This window comes from Xyrauchen texanus, chromosome 36 (assembly GCF_025860055.1).
Source record: "Xyrauchen texanus isolate HMW12.3.18 chromosome 36, RBS_HiC_50CHRs, whole genome shotgun sequence".
NCBI lineage: Eukaryota > Metazoa > Chordata > Actinopteri > Cypriniformes > Catostomidae > Xyrauchen > Xyrauchen texanus.
The window spans coordinates 388561-411060 of NC_068311.1; the positions used below are offsets into that span (position 1 = coordinate 388561).

General features: G+C 42.9%; 1 protein-coding gene across 2 annotated transcripts in view; it reads right to left on the reverse strand.

Annotated features, from left to right (window-relative positions):
* The window catches only part of LOC127630294 (serine/threonine-protein kinase SIK3 homolog), a 40405-nt gene that overhangs the window by 15330 nt on the left and 2575 nt on the right, over positions 1 to 22500 (reverse strand). The window contains exons 2-15 of one of the 2 annotated variants that reach the window (XM_052107800.1): positions 13428 to 13544; positions 13255 to 13318; positions 12883 to 13044; positions 11683 to 11807; positions 9681 to 9804; positions 9444 to 9562; positions 9224 to 9334; positions 7712 to 7843; positions 7160 to 7231; positions 6964 to 7073; positions 4994 to 5144; positions 4591 to 4743; positions 2213 to 2286; positions 1520 to 1639 (exon numbers count right to left, since the gene is read on the reverse strand). In XM_052107800.1, coding sequence (XP_051963760.1) covers positions 1520 to 1639; positions 2213 to 2286; positions 4591 to 4743; positions 4994 to 5144; positions 6964 to 7073; positions 7160 to 7231; positions 7712 to 7843; positions 9224 to 9334; positions 9444 to 9562; positions 9681 to 9804; positions 11683 to 11807; positions 12883 to 13044; positions 13255 to 13318; positions 13428 to 13544 — 1634 coding nt within the window. The remainder of the gene's footprint in view (positions 1 to 1519; positions 1640 to 2212; positions 2287 to 4590; positions 4744 to 4993; positions 5145 to 6963; positions 7074 to 7159; positions 7232 to 7711; positions 7844 to 9223; positions 9335 to 9443; positions 9563 to 9680; positions 9805 to 11682; positions 11808 to 12882; positions 13045 to 13254; positions 13319 to 13427; positions 13545 to 22500) is intronic. The other variant, XM_052107801.1, reaches the window with a different exon arrangement.

Consider the following 22500-nt stretch of genomic DNA (forward strand, 5'->3'; position numbering starts at 1 on the left):
TAGATTATGATAATTCAGTATTATAATAATTACTTTATTATTGAGCTACGATTAAAATATGATTCATCCGAATTAAAAACAAATTCACTTTTGTGCCATTTCAGAGCATATACATAATTATATAGAATATCGTCAATAGGCTGATAAATATCGAGATATAATTTAAGCCGTATCGCCCAGAGCTGCTGCGAATGATGAATTGATCTTTTATCACCAACTGAATTGAATATTGCGTAGATTTACTTTAATTCATTGCCATATAAAATGTGTTTTAGTGCTGCAATTTATTAATTTATGCATTTAAACTTCAAATGACACAATTTAAATAAAATTGTGCTATAACATTTTACTGTGTTAATTTTATAATCATCAACTGCTATTATTTCTAAAAGTGTAATTAGTATTGTAGATTTAATTTTGATATTATTATTATTAGTGTTGATTAAATAGTATAGAACATTCTGGTCATTCAACCTTTTCCCGTTCACAGAATTATAGCAGAAGGTTAATCGATCAATTAAATAAAAGGCAATTATACATAGGACTAACAATATATATATATATTCGTTTGATAATTTAATACAGATAATGTTGTTCACATGTTTCAAAATTAAGCACATTTTTCATTTAATTCATTTTCAGCACTAAAGTTTATGAACATTAAAAACATACTGAAATAACTTTACATTGAAGCGGTAAAACCACAGAAAGTGTCATATTTAATTTATATTTGGTGATTTTCACATTAATAAGGAAAAACCATCTAAAACACTCTGAGACCTGCAGACTGTGACCTCAGAGATCGTCACGTATCCATGACGACAGCATGATCGACTGAAGAATGAAATGATATGGTCTCGCGCAAGACTGCGTTTTAACCGTGTTCATTCAGCGCTTCGGTCAGTGATGTGCAAGCGAGTGGCGCCCTCTAGCGGTGTGTGCACGGAACATGATGAGCAGCAATATTAGATGATGTTTGTCATATTACAAATCGTCTTGCCGGACATCGAAAGACACATTTGATAGACACCAGATTCTTTCATTCCGTACTTTCCTCACAAGTGCAGCCGTATTTCTAATGATCTCCAGGATGCATGGAGTAACACAGGACTGATGAAAAAGAGATGGCATGACTTAATATCGTTCAGTGATGAGACGGTTAATCCAGACTCGTCCAGAGGTAGTTTATTAAACTCTCTCAAAGCCACTTTACGGAGGACGGCAGATTAGGCGCATTAATATACATCCGTAATTAAACAGACTGGAACGACTTGTGCATACTCTGCCATGACAGTTGTTGAATGTTGACAGTTGTGCCCCTTGTGGCAACGCTGAGAATGCAGCGAGTACTCGCATTGGGTTATGACTCGAGTGCGGACACATTTCACAACGATATGTGAAATTGAGCTTGCGTAGCAAGATGCGCCGAGTATGTTTGTGGTTTTAGTCTGTAATCATTATAATTAGCTTGAAACAACAGAAGTACATCCTCATTTAGATGTGTGTGTGTGTGTCTCACCGGCAGTGCTGCTCGGGGCTCCAGCCCCTCTGTCGTGCTCTCTGTGTGTCTGCCGAGAGCTCGCTGTGGCCGGAGACAGCGCCGTGAGTCGTGTGTCGCTTCGAACTGTTCGCCAGATACCTGGACCACAGGAAGCAGCACGGATCAGCGCTCTGATTGGCTGCCTCTGAAGGGCCACTCATCCAATCACAGAATCAAAACGCTTTTGCTCGTTGGTTTTGCCGATTGTTTTGCAAAGCGATAAGACAAAAGCAAAGCCACAGGAGGGAGATTGCCGAGAGAGAGGTCAGAGGTCACTTTAGGGAGTTTGGGAGAGTTTAAAGTTTGTTTAGAAATGTAGATGACTGCTCTATGAGACAGACAGAAACAGAGAGAGAGAGAGAGACAGCTCAAAGCAGCACTGCGCTCTTTAGTGAGTCCCGCCGCCCGGCGCACACACACACACACACACACGTGCGCACACACACATGCACACGCATGCACTCACACACACAAGCACGCACGCACGCACTCAAACTCACACGTACACACTCACGCACAAACGTGCACGCACGCGCACACAAACAAATTCACACACGCACGCACGCGCACGCACACACACACACACGCACTCAAACTCACACACATGTACAAACACTCACGCACAAACGCGCGCGCACACGCACAAACAAATTCACACAGGCACACACGCACCTCTGCACTGCTTCAGGATCGGGCTCCGTGTCAGACCCCTCCTCATCCACTGGAGCCACTGCTGGAATCGGATGCTGAAATACAGAGACAGGAGTCACTTTGCTTCTATCCACAAATAATAATATTATAAATAAACAAACTCACAATAGCCGTTTTCCACTATCGGGCCAGTACGAGCCGGGGCCAATAGCCTCAGACCTCGAGCCATAATACCAAAATCAATCTGCGTACCCACCGTCGGGCAAATAACTCCGCAGGGTTGCCCAAAAACCCGCCCTTAATACGCCGCTGTGGTGCTAAAGTCACACACCCCGGCCATTTCACACGCAAGAGGGAAACTCAAGCTGAGGAATCATGATATCTAGAATATTGAGGTTATATCGGTTAGCGTTAGACAAGTTAGCGTTGACAACTCACCGAGTGTAACTGTCATGGTGTCCCGAGTGGTCGCTCCACTAACAGCGGGACGATGTCCCAGCACACAAGTTCATTTCTTTGGGCACTGATTTGTCCATTGGGCATTTTAACGGATTCGTACTGTGCCTGCATTTATCTCCTCCTATCCTGTACTGTTGTGCGCTGGATACACAACCCAAGTCCAGCAGAACTCCGCCTTCGACATTAACCCCGCCTCAATCCCCGGTGGGTATTGTTCAGCCCAAGGGTAACCGGCGGGCCAATTGCTATTGGCCCTGAGAAGGCACGATGAACCCTGGAAGTGATGGTGGGAACACAGCTGGCCCTGGCACGCACTAGCACGCCCTCATTTGGCCCGATAGTGGAAATGCGACTACTATGTGTTGCGCGGCCTCGTGCGTCATCTGTCCATGTGCACTGAGGAATATTTCAAGATCTCATCATATGTCGTGTTTGGGCTCGTTTGAATCAGGATCGTCTGCTGTAAGTTGCAATATGTTATTATGTTATATTATATGTATGTTTCAGGAAGTAATGAGGAAAACGTGACAAAAAGGCACTCCTGTTTATTATATTTGTGCGTGTCTGTGGGAATTTCATGCACTAAAACTCACTATAGTTTGATCTCTGAGTGAAACACATGTGCCCATTGTATTTTAATAATGGAGAGCTTTAAAATGATATATAACATCTCATCTTTTATATGTTTTTACCAAGTGGTTATTAATGTATTAGTAATGTTTTCCGCAGGGAATGAGCTTGGATCAATATATATATATTTGACAATATATGTTGGAAAAAAGGAGTACAAGACCTGTCATAATTACTAAAAAAAGAAGTTCTAATGCAATATTTTGTGATAATATCAGCAATATGAGAGATTTATTAAGAGTCTTAAAGGGACGGTCATTTTTGACCGGGAACACAAATTGTGTTAGCACTAATCACAAACACAACTGAGAGAAGATCTCTTTAGGCTGCATCCATTTTTATTGTATTATATTTTATTTGATTAGTTTTATTTCCAGCATTGTATTAAGAACAATAGCCTGTTATTCCACATGTCACCACCCAATGCTCTCCTTCAAACTATATGCTAATAAAGACTATTAAAATTTAGCTATAAAATACAATTTCCACTTTTTTCCTGAACGCGGATGTTTTGCACATGTTTGTTTTCTGATCTCCAGCGTTTTTATGTTGATATATCACTAATATTTATGACGAGAACCCCTTTAAAAAACACACAAACAGTTAAGAGAAGGTTTAAGAAGGGTGTGGCATTAGGAAGAAGTTTAAAATTATGTGGGAGGAGTTTAAAATATGGGAGGTGTTTATAATGATGTGAGAGGAGTTTGTGGTGGGAGGGGTTTATAATGAGGTGGGAGGGGTTTATACTGATATAGGAGGAGTTTATAATATGGGAGGGGTTTATTATGATATGGGAGGGGTTATAATGAGGGGAGAGGGGTTTATACTGATACAGGAGGGGTTTATAATGATGTAGGAGGAGTTATAATATGGGGGGTTTATAATGAGGTAGGAGGAGTTTATGATGTTATGGGGGTATAATGAGGTGGGAGGGGTTTATGATGATATGGGGGTATAATGAGGTGGGAGGAAATGTTGGTGATATGGGAGGAGTTGATAATGAGGTGGGAGGAGATTGATGATATGGGAGGAGTTTAGATTGAAGTGGGAGGGGTTTATAATTATATGAGAGGGGTTTATAATGAGGTGGGAGGATATTATGATGATATGGGAGGAGTTTAGATTGAAGTGGGAGGGGTTTATAATTATATGAGAGGGGTTTATAATGAGGTGGGAGGATAGTATGATGATATGGGAGGAGTTTAGATTGAAGTGGGAAGTTTTTTTGTTTATGTGGCTTTTTTTTTTGTTTTTGCAAAAACTGATTCTAGTTTTCTGAATCTTTTCTTTCTGATTGTAGTTGAACTCACCGGGCTGGTGACCAGAGGTGACTGACCACGAGGTCTCTTCAGCAGCTGCTGGGCGTGTAACTGAATGTTTGCACCTCCGTCAGATGCTCGACGACCCAGAGGACCCATTCCGTTCAACAGCTGAAGAGTCGGAGGCTGCAGAAGACACTGTTCCTACACACAGACACATGCTTAACATTGATACATACTGTATGAAGGGGATCAGAGAACCGGTTCTCATTCACACCAGAACGATTCATTCCATTTTCATGACTTTAGTTCTGTTAAGTCAATCCGTTAGTCAAGTCCGACTCAAATGAACCATTACTGGACGGTTGTTGATTTGACAATGGTGTCAGCGATGACGTCTAAATATGTGAAATGTAAACAGAAATAAAGTGCAATGCAGGTGTGTATGTTTTACCTTATACTCCAGCTGCTGTGTGGGGTGGAGGCTGGGGGTTGGCATCAGATGCATCTGTGCCATGGTGGGTGCCAGTGCGGGGAACGGTGGCTGAGGGGCAACACGTGGAAAACCAGGGGCCAATTTCTGCAAAACCTCCTGAATCTCTGCCCTGAGAGAGACACAAACACACACGACTATTAAAGTGAGCAAGGAGGAATTTGACACTAGGTGTGAGGGGGTTTGGCATTAGTTGTGTGTGGCTTTGGCATTGTGGGAGGGTGTAACATACGATGGGATTGATTTAGAGTGAGGTTAAATGGTTTTGACATTAGGTGTGAGGGGCTTTAGCATTATTGTGCGAGGGATTCACATGAGGTGGGAGGGGTTTAGATTGAGGTGGGAGAGGTTTTGGCATTGTAGGAGGGATTAACATGAGGTGGGAGGGGTTTAGATTGAGGTGGGAGAGGTTTTGGCATTGTAGGAGGGTTTAACATGAGGTGGGAGGGGTTTTGGCATTGTGGGAGGGTTTCACATGAGGTGGGAGGGGTTTAGATTGAGGTGGGAGAGGTTTTGGCACTGAAGGAGGGTTTCACATGAGGTGGGAGGGGTTTAGATTGAGGTGGGAGAGGTTTTGGCATTGTAGGAGGGTTTCACATGAGGTGGGAGGGGTTTTGGCATTGTAGGAGGGTTTCACATGAGGTGGGAGGGGTTTAGATTGAGGTGGGAGATGTTTTGGCATTGTAGGAGGGTTTCACATGAGGTGGGAGGGGTTTAGATTGAGGTGGGAGGGTTTCACATGAGGTGGGAGGGATTTAGATTGAGGTGGGAGAGGTTTTGGCATTGTAGGAGGGTTTCATATGAGGTGGGAGGGGTTTAGAGTGAGGCAGGAAGGGTTTGTAATTAGTCGTGAGCAGCTATAGCATTGTAGGAGGGTTTCACATGAGGTGGGAGGGGTTTAGATTGAGGTGGGAGATGTTTTGGCATTGTAGGAGGGTTTAACATGAGGTGGGAGGGGTTTAGATTGAGGTGGAAGGGGCTTTGGCAATAAGTGGAAGGTATTAACCTCGGGTGGGAGGGGTTTAGAGTAGGGCTTTGACTCCGAACGAGGCCTCCTATATGCCCGTCAAAATACAGCGACAGATTTGAATTTGTGGATACAGATTGCAAAAACTGAAGTCACGGTTTCCAAATCTGAGAGCGCGGATTAGAAACTCGTGAGTACGGTTTAGATTCTGCGGGCACGATTTGTTAAACCGAGGGAACAGTTTGAGAATTCGTGAGTACAGTTTATATACGGGCAGACGGATAGCAAAACCGTTGCCACGGATTGTTTTTTTGTTTCTCCCACGGCCAGCCAGAAAGCCCATAATGGCGAGTTCTAATTTAGCCTAGGCTAAATGTTTGATTGTTGGGGATAGCGCTGCATCTCGAAGTGTTCTAATCTACATGATTGATCGAGATTGGGGAGGAGAATGCATCCCGAGTGTTCGATTTACATCTCAAAGTGCCTTGTTCTATTGGTAATTGCTGTCAGATCGCTAAACAATGTGTCAGTAATGGCTGGCTGATAGAACATGTAAACGAAACAATCTGTTACGCTCACATATTGCTGTGCATACTGTTTGTGATTCCAGGGTCTGATGATAAATTATAATAAAAAATAAAATAAAAACAATCGTGACAGTTTGTTTTTTCTTGTGAAAACATCATTGCTTGCCTATTGACATTGAGTGATACACTGCCCTCTGGTGGACAGAACATATACAACTTAAATTTGATACCAAAATAGGTTTTACTGAAGGCATTAAATGGTCAAAATATTATTAATAAATATTCGAATATATTCGAATATTAATATTAAAAAACAAACGAACTTCGAATATGATTTTTGGGCAAAAGTCAAAGCCCTAGTTTAGAGTGAGGCAGGAAGGGTTTGGCACCAGGTTGGAGTGGTTTATGTTGAAATGGAGGGTTGAGACATTCAGTACCTGGGGTCCGGTACACCCACAGTGTGGCGTCTCATGGACAGATATCGGGCCATCGCCTCTGGACTGGGCTCTTCACTCTCATCACTGTCTAGAGCCATCGCCCCGTCCGCCTGAAACACACACACAGTTACGACACACAGTGGAGCAGATGTTTTATAACTAGAGTTGTGTAAAGAGCTGAATATCAGTGACTCACCTCAACGATCTGATTCTCAGGGTTTATGAGCTGAACTTGTGGTACAGTCATACTAACAGCATTACTCTGATCCTGACAAACACAAAGATTCAATCTTCATCTCTGACAAATCAATGATAACCAAACAAAACCTCCATGAACAAAAACACCAAAATATTACACATAATCCCTCTCAACAACCACAAAATGACCCCAAATTCCCATTCCTTTAAAAAGGAATCAAACGCTGTGTATTACCACAGATAGTCATTTTAAATCATCCCTCACGGTGTAAAAACAAACAGGAAATGTGTTTACAGTAAATACACGTACAGGCCAGTGTTCCAGATGGTTAACAAGCAGAAATGTGAAGCTGGTATTTTGGTTAAAATATAGTCTGCGGTGATGAATAACATGTCAGAGACATCAGGTTGAAAAGAACCCAGAATATTCCTTTAAACCCCTCACAGACGGAGCGCTCGCTGCTTTCATACAGTATGTAAATGTGCCACTCGAGCAGCTCATGCAAATTCCTTCATCAAAGACAGATATCAAAGGGTTGCTAACGGTTACCTGCATAGGGTTGAGTGGGTAGACGGGGCGGGGCGTGGGCGGAGCCACACGCAGACTCTTGTGTCGCTTGAGTTTGTCAGACAGCAGACTGTAGGTGGCGCTGTAGTGATCGTATGCGTCTGTCTGCAGAGACTGAGAGAGAACACACAAGTTATTCAAGGATCATTAAATCAACCTTTACTGTTTCAAACCTGTACGACTGATTTTCTGCAGTGGAACACAAAGGGAGATATTCTGAAGACTCATTGCGATGAATGAGGACTGAAGCTTTAAAGCTTCAGAAAGGACGCAAACGCATAATTATATTACAGGTATTATTGATGAGTATTGACGCCGACTATCACACCTGGAGTCGTGAGTTTGAATCCAGGTCTCCTTAGCAACCATATTGGGCCGGTTGCTAGGGAGGGTAGAGTCACATGGGGTAACCAAATTGGCCCGGTTGCTAGGGAGGGTATAGTCACATGTGGTAACCAAATTGGTCCGGTTGCTAGGGAGGGTAGAGTCACATGGGGTAACCTCCTCGTGGTGGTGATTAGTGGTTCTCTCAATGGGGCGTGTGGTGAGTTGTGTGTGGATCGTGGAGAGTAGCATGAGTCTCCACATGCTGTGAGTCTCCGCGGTGTCATGCACAACGAGTCACGTGATCAGATGCGCGGATTGATGGTCTCAGATGCGGAGGAGACTGAGATTCATCCTCCACCACCCGGTTTGAGGCGAGTAACCGCGCCACCACGAGTCCCTACTAAGTAGCGGGAATTGGGCATTCCAACATTGGGAGAAACGAGGATAAAAATAAATAAATACGTTTGTATGACTTGTTGGCTTTAAGTCTTCTAAAGACGCATGGTAGTTTAGTCGGAGGAACAGACCTAAATTAATTAAAAATGGTCATTATTCACTGATAATCTTGACAAGTTTCCTCAATGCATCAGCTGATATAGTTCACATGATTTATTCATGAATCAGTCTGATTCAGTTCTCTAGTTCAGGGTTTCCCAAACGGCAGCTAAAACATTTAAAATATAATGTCACGCCTTACGGAGTCTGTGATTATCTTTCAAACGAGTCCACACACAAGATAATCAGATGTATAGATCATTAGATAATCCACATGAAGCACAATGTTACATATGACCACCAGGAGATGGCGCCAAATACACGACACAGACTCAATGATGACTCAAATGACACAGAATGAAACTCATTCTGTGAAATCTCATGACTAAAATCATGTGTGCATGCTATGCAAACCTTTAGTCATTGTTGTGTTTGCATGTGTAATTAGTTCTTATGTACAATTATTATCTTTTATTTGTTTGGAGATGTTTTTGGACACTATGATCAATTATATTTGTAATGTTGGAACTTTTGATCGCTTTGTCGTATCGACACAATATTATTCTCAGATACAGTCGACATGAATATTCTCCTGTTGTGTTCCATGGAAGAAAGAAATAGTCAGAGGTTTGAAACCACATGAGGGTGAGTAAATGATAACAGAAATGTCACCTGTAACGTGCGTTCACGGTCGAAGCCCATCTCTGCCATGGCCATGAGCACCTGCTCGTTAATCAACTCCGTCTCTCTCTCCACCTTCACCTGCTCACACTCCGATATCAACTGAGAGAGAAATGATTGATTGATTTCCCCAAACTCTAGTGAGCTGCCTATCCAGGCCACATGTCAAGCATCAGCTGTAATGGCTGAAGATATCTTGTGTGTGACTCACTCTGTCAAACTCCGGGTCGGGGTCTCCTTGTCTCATCCACTTGTTCTTGCAGATCTGCTCCATTGACAGACGTCGACTCGGTTCCAAAACCAACATGTGTCTGATGAGATACTCACAGTCTGAAACACACACACACACACACACACACACACACACACACACACACACACACACACACTCAGTCACGTGTCACACTTCACTGTGCTTGTATCATGAGAAGAACATTTGTGCATGTACCTGTGGACATGAAGAACGGGATCCGGAATTTTCCGCTGAGCACTCGAGCTCGCAGGTTCTGTAAAGTGCTTCCGTCAAACGGTAACGCTCCACAAACCAACACATACAAGACCACCCCCAAACTCTGCAGAGAGACAAGTGTGTGTCTGTATCAGGTTTGACTTGCACTGTAACCAAAAGTCTTCAGGACAGAAAAATAAATGTGTGTGTGTGTGTGTGTGTGCAGTGAATGTGTGTATGTTTGCGTGTGTGTGTGTGCAGTGAATGTATGCAGTGAGTGTGTGTGTGTGTGTGTGCAGTGAATGTGAGTGTAGTGAATGTGTGTGCAGTGAGTGTGTGTGTGTGCAGTGAATGTGTGTATGTGTGTGTAGTGAATGTGTGTGAAGTGAATGTGTGTGTGTGTATAGTGAATGTGTGCAGTGAGTGTGTGTGTGTGTGTGTGTGTGTGTGTGTGCAGTGAATGTGTGTGAAGTGAATGTGTGTGCAGTGAATGTGTGCGCAGTGAATGTGTGCGCAGTGAATGTGTGTGTATGTGTGTGTGTGTATAGTGAATGTGTGCAGTGAGTGTGTGTGTGCAGTGAATGTGTGTGAAGTGAATGTGTGCGCAGTGAATGTGTGTGTGTGTGTGTGTGTATAGTGAATGTGTACAGTGAGTGAGTGTGTGTGTGCAGTGAATGTGTGTATAGTGAATGTGTACAGTGAGTGAGTGTGTGTGTGCAGTGAATGTGTGTATGTGTGTGTAGTGAATGTGTGTGAAGTGAATGTGTGCGCAGTGAATGTGTGCGCAGTGAATGTGTGTGTGTGTGTATAGTGAATGTGTACAGTGAGTGAGTGTGTGTGTGCAGTGAATGTGTGTATAGTGAATGTGTACAGTGAGTGAGTGTGTGTGTGCAGTGAATGTGTGTATGTGTGTGTAGTGAATGTGTGCAGTGAGTGTGTGTGTGTGTGCAGTGAATGTGTGTATGTGTGTGCAGTGAATGTGTGTGCAGTGAATGTGTGTGCGCAGTGAATGTGTGTATGTGTGTGTGTGTGTGCAGTGAATGTGTGTGTGTGTGCGCAGTGTGTGTGTCTGTGCATCGTGTGTGTGCGTGTGCAGTGTGTGTGTGTGCGCAGTGTGAGTGTGCAGTGTGTGTGTGTGTGTGTGCAGTGAATGTGTGTATGTGTGTGTAGTGAATGTGTGTGTGCGCAGTGAATGTGTGTGTGTGCGTCTGTGCATCGTGTGTGTGCGTGTGCAGTGTGTATGTGTGTGCAGTGAATGTGTGTGCAGTGAATGTGTGTGTGCGCAGTGAATGTGTGTGTGTGTGCGTGCAGTGAATGTGTGTGTGTGTGCGTGCAGTGAATGTGTGTGCGTGCAGTGAATGTGTGTATGTGTGTGCAGTGAATGTGTGTGCAGTGAATGTGTGTGCGCAGTGAATGTGTGTATGTGTGTGCAGTGAATGTGTGTGCAGTGAATGTGTGTGCGCAGTGAATGTGTGTATGTGTGTGTGCGCAGTGAATGTGTGTGTGTGCAGTGTGTGTGTCTGTGCATCGTGTGTGTGCGTGTGCAGTGTGTGTGTGTGCGCAGTGTGAGTGTGCAGTGTGTGTGTGTGTGTGTGTGCAGTGAATGTGTGTATGTGTGTGTAGTGAATGTGTGTGTGCGCAGTGAACGTGTGTGTGTGCAGTGTGTGCGTCTGTGCATCGTGTGTGTGCGTGTGCAGTGTGTATGTGTGTGCAGTGAATGTGTGTGTGCGCAGTGAATGTGTGTGTGCGCAGTGAATGTGTGTGTGTGCAGTGTGTAAGTCTGTGCATCGTGTGTGTGCGTGTGCAGTGTGTGCGTGCAGTGAATGTGTGTATGTGTGTGCGTGCAGTGAATGTGTAGTGTGTGTGTGCAGTGTGTGTGTGTATGCGTGCAGTGTGTGGGAATGTGTGTGCAGTGTGAGTGTGTGCGTGCGTGCGCAGTGTGAGTGTGTGCGTGCGTGTGTGTGTGTGTGTACAGTGTAAGTGCAGTGTGCGTGTGTTTTACCCATATGTCCACTTTAGGTCCATCGTACTCTTTCCCCTCGAACAGTTCAGGTGCGGCGTATGGAGGACTGCCACACCACGTCTTCAGCAGCTGACCCCGAGAAAACAGATTACTGAAGCCGAAATCTGCAATCATGTCAAACACGCTCCATAAACACACTCTGAATTGTCCAGCACTTAAAACACGTAAACGGCTTGTGATTGGATCACTGAAACCACACAAGCATCAGAAACACATTTGTAGTGTAAACTCTATTCTGACCCCCTACTCACCTGTCAATCAATCACTGCGGGGCAACAAGGGTTTGAACCGTCAGACAGGAAACACATTTCAGATGTAAATACTGTAAACAGTGATCGGGGTCGGCTGAACATTTGTGATGTTTGCAAACACGCGATTGACCGTAGCTGTAACCAATCAAAGGAGCTACCGCGATTGCCAAGCAATCCATGACTGGAAAACTGAGGTGCAAAATTCCAGGTTTTTTAAAGGGGCTTTATTTGACCCCGTTTATGCATTTATTTATTTTCACCTCTTTAGGAACTTTTTTAAAACATATCATCTCAAACTGTCTCATCCATTGATTTCAATTTAAATTAATTAATATAAATGATCAAAATTGATCATTTATGACCTCTGACCCTTAAATCAACTCATATCAAACCTCAACTCTTCTGCCGTAACATGTGCAACAAACCTCTATAGATCAGATGCATTTTTGCCCCCTTGATTTCCCAAAGTTCCCACTCCTTTTGACAAAGGAATTCCCAGGAATTCTTCCGCAGTTTGTGATTACTGGATAAGGACTTTGAAAAGCGATTGCACTCTCAAATTTCTATCCGATGTAATATATAAGAGCCGACTGCACCCACGGCACATTTAACTGCACCAGGAATTCCCAAGACTTTTCCAGGCCTGGAAATCACACTTTTAAAATGGCCTGTTATTTCCAGGTTTTCCATGCCCGTGAGAAACCGTGTTACCATATGACTGTCCATCTTCAGTGGACACAAAAAGAGACGTTGGGCAGAATGACAGCTTCAGTCACCATTCACTTCCATTGTATGGAAAAGCTGCAGTAGAAGTGAATGGTGACTGAGGCGGACATACTGCAGAACTTCTCCGTTTGTGTTCCACTGAAGGAAGACATACAGGTTTGGAACGACATGATTATACTCTCTTTGGGCTTCATCAACACACCTGCGATCTTGATGTTCAGGTTATGGTCCAGCAGAAGGTTTTCTGCCTTCAGGTCTCTGTGGACGATGTTTCTACAGTGACAGAAATAAACCGCCGCTACGATCTGCTTGAACTTCCGCCGTGCTTCTTTCTCCGCCATCCGCCCGTGAGCGACAAGATGATCTGATGAACACACACACACACACACACACACACACACACACACACACACACACACACACACACACACACACACACACACACACACACACACACACACACACACACACACACACACACACACACACGAGATGAATCAGTATGAGATTCAAATCAAATCATCACTTCATCATTTGAATCATGAACTTGAGGATCAATAACGGCTTTCCTCACCAAAGATCTCTCCTCCGCTGGCATACTCGGTCACCAAATAGATCAATCGCTCCGTCTCCATCACCTGTAACACACACACACACACACACACACACACACACACACACAGCTCAAACACGGCACTCAATCAGAAGGTTTAGACCAATCAGCTGCGAGCGTGTGGGAGGCGGGACCTGGTACAGGCGAATGATGTGAGGGTGTCGCAGCATCTTCATGATCTGAACTTCACGAAATATCTTCTTGAGATTGTCATCATCCAGTTGAGTCTTATCGACGATCTTTATCGCCACCTGAGAGAGACAGACAGACAGAGAGACAGACAGTTCATCAGTCAATGATCGAGTGTTAAAGACCCCATGAAATGAAACACGTGTGTCTGTTAGCTGGTTAAGATTGAGCTTCTCTATATGCTAGCATACCGTTTAAAGTTGATTAGCAGAAATACACACTCATTTACACGGTTTTCTCTTGTGGAAAACAGAGCAGTAATATGATGACATCATCACATGTATGAACACACACGCACACACGGATCACATGTTTAAAGAGCATCTAGTTCTTGCTTCTTTTTGCATCGTAACAATTATTTCAGAGTCTAGACGTGTCGCGATAATTAAATAACTGTTTGATTTTGGTTATTTCGATTATTGTGCACTTCAAATTACAAATCACATTGTAGTGCCCAAATATGGGAATTTTAAGCGAATAAATAAATGCAATGAACGGAGCGTTTGTGTGTCATTTAGCTGAACTCTGCGTGTCACGGAGTCGTACCGCGGATGTCCGGAAGCACACGTGAAGCGCTACTCAAGCACACGCCATCAGCAGAGCTCATGCCAACCTCCCGAACAAATATAAACTCCGCTAGTGAACGCAAAGTGCCCGGGTTTCACTTTAACGCTCGTTCAGTTGCAAATGTTCCTGGAGTGTTAATGACATGCAATGACGGAGGAGACGCAGGCTTACTATATTTCTGTGGAGAGGATCAAATAAAAAATTAAGGTTTTGCTTCATGAGAAATTAAAACTTCAGTTTGATTTAGATTTTATATATATATATATATATATATATATATATATATATATATATATATACACAAATATGAGCTCCAAAATAAAAAAAAAAAACATGTAAAAAATGACCAAAATTGAAGTTGAACAAACATATTTGTTTAGGTAGTAAGTGTTTAGGAATATTTTGATATTTAAACATTATTTGTAAAATGTCAATAGTTTTTAAAGCCTTATGGTGCGTTCACATACAACGCAAATCTGGAGAAATGGATGAAACGATTGTTGTAGCGGTGTGTGTGTGTGGACACACGGAATTGTACGACACAACGTAAAATACACACCCAGACACCCGCACGCACACACGCACAGACACCCGCACGCACACACGTGCCCACGGCCAGACACTCGCACCCGCACAAACGCACGCGCCCAGACACCCGCACACACGTCCCCAGACACCCGCACACACGTCCCCAGACACCCGCACACACGTCCCCAGACACCCGCACACACGCCCCCAGACACCCGCACACACGCCCCCAGACACCCGCACACACGTGCCCAGACACCCGCACACACGTCCCCAGACACCCGCACACACGTGCCCACGGCCAGACACTCGCACCTGCACAAACGCACACGCCTAGACACCCACACACACGCCCCCAGACACCCGCACACAAGCGTGCAGACAGCCGCACACACGCCCACAGATACCCGCATGCAGACACCTGCACGCACGCGCCCAGACACCCGCACACAAGCACGCACGCGCCCAGACGCAAACATGCCCAGACACGCGCCCAGACACCCGCACACACACGCAGTGCTGAACCTCACAGCAACATGACACACAAACACAGTCACTAACCACCAGCTGAGAAACCAACAGCCATGACATCACTATCACAGACAGCGGTAATCTGACAGCGATTAACACTGCCAGAGAGAGCATTCCACATAAGAGCAAGTCTAAGCATGTTAATTGGCTTATTTACCTGCACGTCTGCATTCAGACATGTCACTACTGCAGGAGCCGCTTCCAAACACATCAAATCCACATTATAACCAAGAACCATCTGACCGAAACTTAAAACCACCAAAATCACAGTTTGTTTGATTTATGTGCCGTTTGGGGTCGCCTACATCTGAAACTGGATAAAAACGGATTATATCTGGATTATGAAGTGTCTGAATCAGAACATTGAATATGTTTGACAGATTTGATGTGAGGAACGTCACAAATGTTTGTCAAAATGCCAGTCAATCAACTCATGTTTAGATCACCTGACCAGCGATTATCCACAGAAACAAGCTGCATAAAATATCAGATGCGGAGGCAACTGAGACTCGTCCTCCGCCACCCTATAAGTGTGCAAACTTCTACAATACCTCTTGACTTTATTCTAGACCGTATTAAATATATTTTGACCAGGAATTACTTTTTAATTTGATAAAAGATTATCATCTCCACATTCAAGGCACTGCTATGGGCAGCTAGCTATGCTAACCTTTTCATGGGCAGATTTGAACTTGAGTTTTACATTTATGCATTTGGCAGACGCTTTTATCCAAAGTGACTTACAGTGCACTTATTACAGGGACAATCCCCCCCCGGAGCAACCTGGAGTTAAGTGTCTTACTCAAGGACACAATGGTGGTGGCTGTGGGGATCAAACCAGTAACCTTCTGATTACCAATGTATTATACAGAGCACTTATTACAGGGACAATCCCCCCGGAGCAACCTGGAGTTAAGTGTCTTACTCAAGGACACAATGGTGGTGACTGTGGGGATCAAACCAGTAACCTTCTGAGTACCAATGTATTATACAGAGCACTTATTACAGGGACAATCCCCCCGGAGCAACCTGGAGTTAAGTGTCTTACTCAAGGACACAATGGTGGTGACTGTGGGGATCAAACCAGCAACCTTCTGAGTACCAATGTATTATACAGAGCACTTATTACAGGGACAATCCCCAGAGCAACCTGGAGTTAAGTGTCTTACTCAAGGACACAATGGTGGAGACTGTGGGGATCAAACCAGCAACCTTCTGAGTACCAATGTATTATACAGAGCACTTATTACAGGGACAATCCCCCCGGAGCAACCTGGAGTTAAGTGTCTTACTCAAGGACACAATGGTGGTGACTGTGGGGATCAAACCAGTGACCTTCTGAGTACCAATGTATTATACAGAGCACTTATTACAGGGACAATCCCCACGGAGCAACCTGGAGTTAAGTGTCTTACTCAAGGACACAATGGTGGTGACTGTGGGGATCGAACCAGCAACCTTCTGAGTACCAATGTATTATACAGTGCACTTATTACAGGGACAATCCCCCCGGAGCAACCTGGAGTTAAGTGTCTTACTCAAGGACACAATGGTGGTGACTGTGGGGATCGAACCAGCAACCTTCTGAGTACCAATGTATTATACAGTGCACTTATTACAGGGACAATCCCCGGAGCAACCTGGAGTTAAGTGTCTTACTCAAGGACACAATGGTGGTGACTGTGGGGATCGAACCAGCAACCTTCTGAGTACCAATGTATTATACAGTGCACTTATTACAGGGACAATCCCCGGAGCAACCTGGAGTTAAGTGTCTTACTCAAGGACACAATGGTGGTGACTGTGGGGATCAAACCAGCAACCTTCTGAGTACCAATGTATTATACAGTGCACTTATTACAGGGACAATCCCCCCAGAGCAACCTGGAGTTAAGTGTCTTACTCAAGGACACAATGGTGGTGACTGTGGGGATCAAACCAGCAACCTCCTGATTACCAGTTATGTGCTTTAGCCCACTACACCACCACTCCATAAATACTGGCCTAGATACATCAATGACTTTCAAAGCTTAAAATCTGAACCTGAGATAACCATCACTTCTGTGTTTGTGTTGCTTAAAATAACAACGTCCTCAAAAATATTTGCTACAAATATTAATATGAAAGTCTTTAAAATAGCACTTAAATAAAACAAATCATTCTCAGTAGGGCTGTCAAATTAAAATTTGAATATTCGTTGAATTTAAACACAGTTTAACAGAAAGCTGACGTCTCGAGACGCGTTTTAAAGTTGTTTTTAACTTGACGTGGGATCTATAAAACAGGAACACAGGACACTAAACAAAGACGTTCATCTAGAGCGTTTACGTAGAAAAACCAAAGATAAACTGGATGGTTGCAAAAGCGTTCGGTGTGAACAGCCCCTTACAGTAGCTGGAGGTCTTTGGCCCTTATAAGCGGTTCTCAGATTAAGTTTGTCTGTAACGGAGTTCAAGATGGAAATGTGTGTGTCGAGTAGGGCTGCACAATTCATCGAAAAACTAATCGCGATTACGGCTGCAACGATTATATCATCCTGAAAACTGACGATTACAGCGTTCAATTTAAGTCTGCTCCTGTTGCGTCAATGGTTTCTATTTACAGCGGTTGAGTGTTCTAACCAATCGCTAGCATGTCCATTGAGCAATGAAATGGCAACGGCCAATCAGAGACGCTTAGATGAGTCCTCCGTCCAATCAGCAAAGACTACTGATCCTAATGCACAAGCTTTAACCCGTCTGAATGCACCGATTGTATTGAGAGTTTGTCGCATCGTTCAAACAGTTTTGTTTTGTCATGTTAATAAGTAGGCCAACGTGAATTTGATTTGGTCCCGTCCCGCCACTAAAGGGTTTACTGGACAGAGTAACTTGATCGATTTAAATTACAATATAAAATACAATATAATGCTACTGTAGCGCAGATCATATCCACCATTGAAATCTGCTACTCTGAAGAACCACACGGTTCTTACTATGTGCCGTCACAGTAATTTAATATTTTAATGGATTAATAACCACGATAACAATATCAAAAGGCAATAATTGACAATTATGATTTTTGCTATAATCGTGCAGCCCTAGTCTCGAGATCCTCGTGTTCTGTCACGCTTGGTGTGATTGAACAGCCCCTGATCAGGGATCATGAGCCGCTTCACCACCGAGTTCAGACCAAGTGCGCCGCACAAGCCCTCAAAAGTGAAGCCAAAACGTCTCGATCGCCCCCCGGTGGCTGGTCCTAGTATAGGTCATAAGCCCCGCCTCCCCATGTTATTCAACGGGACGTGAGACCAACTAAACAATTAAATTACACTTCACATATCTTTTTTCCAAAGATAGTTTCTGTCATTTACTGTCGTTTCTATCACGTTGATGTCATTTCAAGTGTTTGTTTTCAAAATAAGTTTGTTTTTAGTTATTTCATGCTATAAAAACGCTGCTGTGACATCATGATTGACAGCTGTGATTGACAGGTTCTCACTGAAGTAGTCACTGAAGCACCAACTGACTTTTTTTCGAAATCTGAGGAGATTGGAGCTTTAAATTTAATATCTACATTTCTATAATTAATTATTTCACACCGTCATAAGTCATAAGTCAAAAGGGGCGTGTGCTTGCGATTGATTCAGCGAGAGTGAGGGCGGGCCTTGATTTCGCTGACTTTACTTCCTGCTCACTACTGCGCAGGTCTGGTCCCGAAATCGCAACTGCGCAGACTCAAGTCCCAAGATGTCAGCGCCATATCGGGACACTGGCGGCTTCAGTTCTCACCAATGGAAAAGAGCGAAGGGGCGTCGGCCATCTTTTTTTTACAGTCTATGGTGCAGACGGATACCACTGATATCTGGGAATAATTCAACCCAACATACAGCTGTAATTAATGAGAACACTGTGATGTATTGCTGTTATTATGAAGATTGAGTCTGTGGTAGTGTATACTAGCGGTGTAACGGTTCGGTTAGAATCACCGTTTCGGTACGGTTCGGTATTTGCTTTGTTCAGAAAACGAATATAACGGCCAAATCCAAAGAATGATCTATTTGATACACTTCAACAGGTTCACCCTTAAATAACAATCATTGTTTTACAACAGTAACCATAGTTTCACCATGTGATTTATATTAAACACAATATAAACATGGTTACTGTCATGGTTACAACATATAGTAAAATCACGGTTACTATAGAAACTACAGTAACGCCGTTATAAAACCATGCTTGATTGTATCAAAACCATCAATTCTGCTTGGAAAACCATGGCAACGGCAGTCATGGTTACTGCAATATTACTATAGTAAACCACGGTTCATTTTCATCAGGGTCCTTAATTAAAAAATTAATTCTCCAATTACTAAAACATTTTAACGTAATACCTGCACTAATATGCTACATGCATCCACATTAAGTGCACTTCATGCCGTGCTCGTGTCGAGCGATGTCGTAACATCTTTTGCCCATCGCGGTTGTGTAAAAAGGAAATGTTCCCAGAAAGCAGCGCAGATGCTTCGGTCATCTGTATTTTAGCATAACATGTTAAATGAACTACTGAATGAAAAATAACATGAGCTGTGTGAGCTTTTAAAGTAATGTCCTGTGATTATTAACAGTTAATATATACTGTAGATCAGGGGTGCCCAATACGTCGATCACAAAGGCAACGCTGGTAGATCGCGCACAATTTAAATGTACTTTCGTAACATATCAATACAAATAAATATAATGTCTTTCCTTCTTTTAGTTTCTATCTGACTTGCACTTGACCAGTAAATATTGACCAGGCGAGGTTTTGTTTATTCAGTTGCCATGACAACTAGATTTGCGCAAACCTAGTTGTCATGGCAACTGAATAAACAAAATCCCTGGTCAATATTTACTGGTAAATGCCCTGACTATTGTAATCTATTGTGCTGTAGGTGTTTTGGGTTTAGTGTTAAAACTGAATGATATCAACATTGAACATTATTATATATTTTTTTATTAATTAGAAGATGAATATCCTGGGTCGCATTTCCGTTTATGTTTGATAGTTTTGTTCATGGTTTCCAGTACGAGGACCTGCATCATGTGACATTATTTCTGTTGTTGATGTCAAAATCTACAGGAAGTTTCCCTTTTAAAAACTGAAGAGCATATTTACTTAAACAAGCCCATTATTATCCCGTTTGTTACCTAACATTAAATATTAATACACATATTACACAGAAGGAAAGGCTCCTCGTTACCATGGTTAGGTCAGTGTGCTAGTCTTAAATAATAGTAATAATAATAATTAATTAATGAAAAATAAATATTAGCTGAAACTCATCTTGAAACTTTAAATCTGCCACTGTTGATATAAAATGAGTTTAACAGATTCTACCTGTAGATTATTTCATATGAAACTGAAACATTTTGTCAAAATATAAATGTTTTACTCGTGTAAAATCCTGAAACAAATTAGTAAATTATGTAATTTTTTTGTAATTTGTAAATGTGTAATTATTCATATTTTTAACCATTTTGTTTAAGGGGTCACATCGGGCTGTAAGTAGTGCATGTGGGGGGGGCATGTTCTGCATTGATTTGTTTTTTGTATCTTTTAAGCCCAGAAATAGTTTTCTGAAATGTATCTGTGACTAATGGGACTATTCTGCTATTGTCTAAAGTATTATAGTATACAACTGGTAATCAGAAGGTTGCTGGTTTGATCCCCACAGTCACCACCATTGTGTCCTTGAGTAAGACACTTAACTCCAGGTTGCTCCGGGGGGATTGTCCCTGTAATAAGTGCTCTGTATAATACATTGGTAATCAGAAGGTTGCTGGTTTGATCCCCACAGTCACCACCATTGTGTCCTTGAGTAAGACACTTAACTCCAGGTTGCTCCGGGGGGATTGTCCCTGTAATAAGTGCTCTGTAAGTCACTTTGGATAAAAGCGTCTGCCAAATGCATAAATGTAAATGTAGTATTACTGTACGTTCACACCAGAAGTGGCAAGAGCGTCAGAATTCGCTGTGGCTGCCCTGCCTTCAACGCTCAAGGACGCTCGTGGACGCTCTGACGTAGTTGAAATAGGCGGCAACGTTTGTTGAGAATGCTTTGTTTTGTGAACTATACTTAAAGGGGCCGCAATTTAAACATCCAGACATGTCCACCATTTACTTTTACAAGTAGCGTATATCCTCATGAACTCTTTAAAATCGATCGATGGCGGAAAGTAATTAAAATTATAGTTGTTTGTTATCAAAATAAAACACATTTGTAATAATAACTGTGGTCTTGGTCATATATTACTGGGAAACCCGTCACGGCAATAATCAGTTTCTCCTCCATTTTATCTTCGGAACGAATGTTCGGTGGGAACCAAAGTTTACACGGTTGTGTTCTCTAGACTTCGCTAGAGCGGAGCACTTCTATACTCCAATAGGTTGCCGCCGAACCGCGTCACAGCTCATTACCATAATGTTGCCAGCACTTGAACTTTCCTCTGACGCCCACACCGCCCAAGACTCGCCGCGCCGCTTCTCGCCGCTGAGAGACGCTGGCTGTCATTGAAAATGGATGACTTCCGGTCGATTTGACGCTCTCGACGCCTCTGGTGTGAACGTACGGTTATAGTATTATATTACTCTACAAAGCATTAAAAAACTCAAAGACTGAGCTTATACATTTATTTACCATCTCTACTTCCCTGTTCATTTATTATTCAGTTTTGATAATAATAATAATAATAATTAAAAAAAGAAATGGAAGAACATGACCCGTTTACATGCTAGAAGTGTCACGATGTTTGACTTTCAGCACCCAACACAATAACACAGGCTGCATGACTATGATGAATAATTACATTAACATACAGGTGTGAAGGACTTCAACATTTCTAAACTGCACAAATCAATAACACATTTTCATATTCGTCTCTGGCTTGCTTTTGCTCGCATGTCAATGATGCCGAGATCAACTGTTATATTGAATCACTGAGACGGTTCACAAGCAGCCTGAAGAATGGACACAGAGAATCTGTACAACACTTTTCCTTGAGCAGAATATTGCACTACAGATCGCTCAGTTTGTTCAAAGGGGAAAGCCAGATTGCACAAAATAAGTCTTACTTACTGAGCATGTAAAACGCCTGTGGAGACGCATGACGTCCCGATGCAAGATAACAAATATTTTACGGTAAATGAGCGGGCCGTAAATTGACCACGTCTGCTTTGGTTGTTTGCAAAATTATCATTAAATCTACGTCGGCAGTCTTAAATAGTCTATACCTTGTGCGGCCGCCGAAATATCTTCAATGGGAGAACATGACACTGCTCTTTCCCTGCTGTCCGAATATACAGTTGAGAAACACTGCTTCAACTCACACATGTCAGGACCCCTCGACTCGCTTCTCTCTGACATTTTCTCCG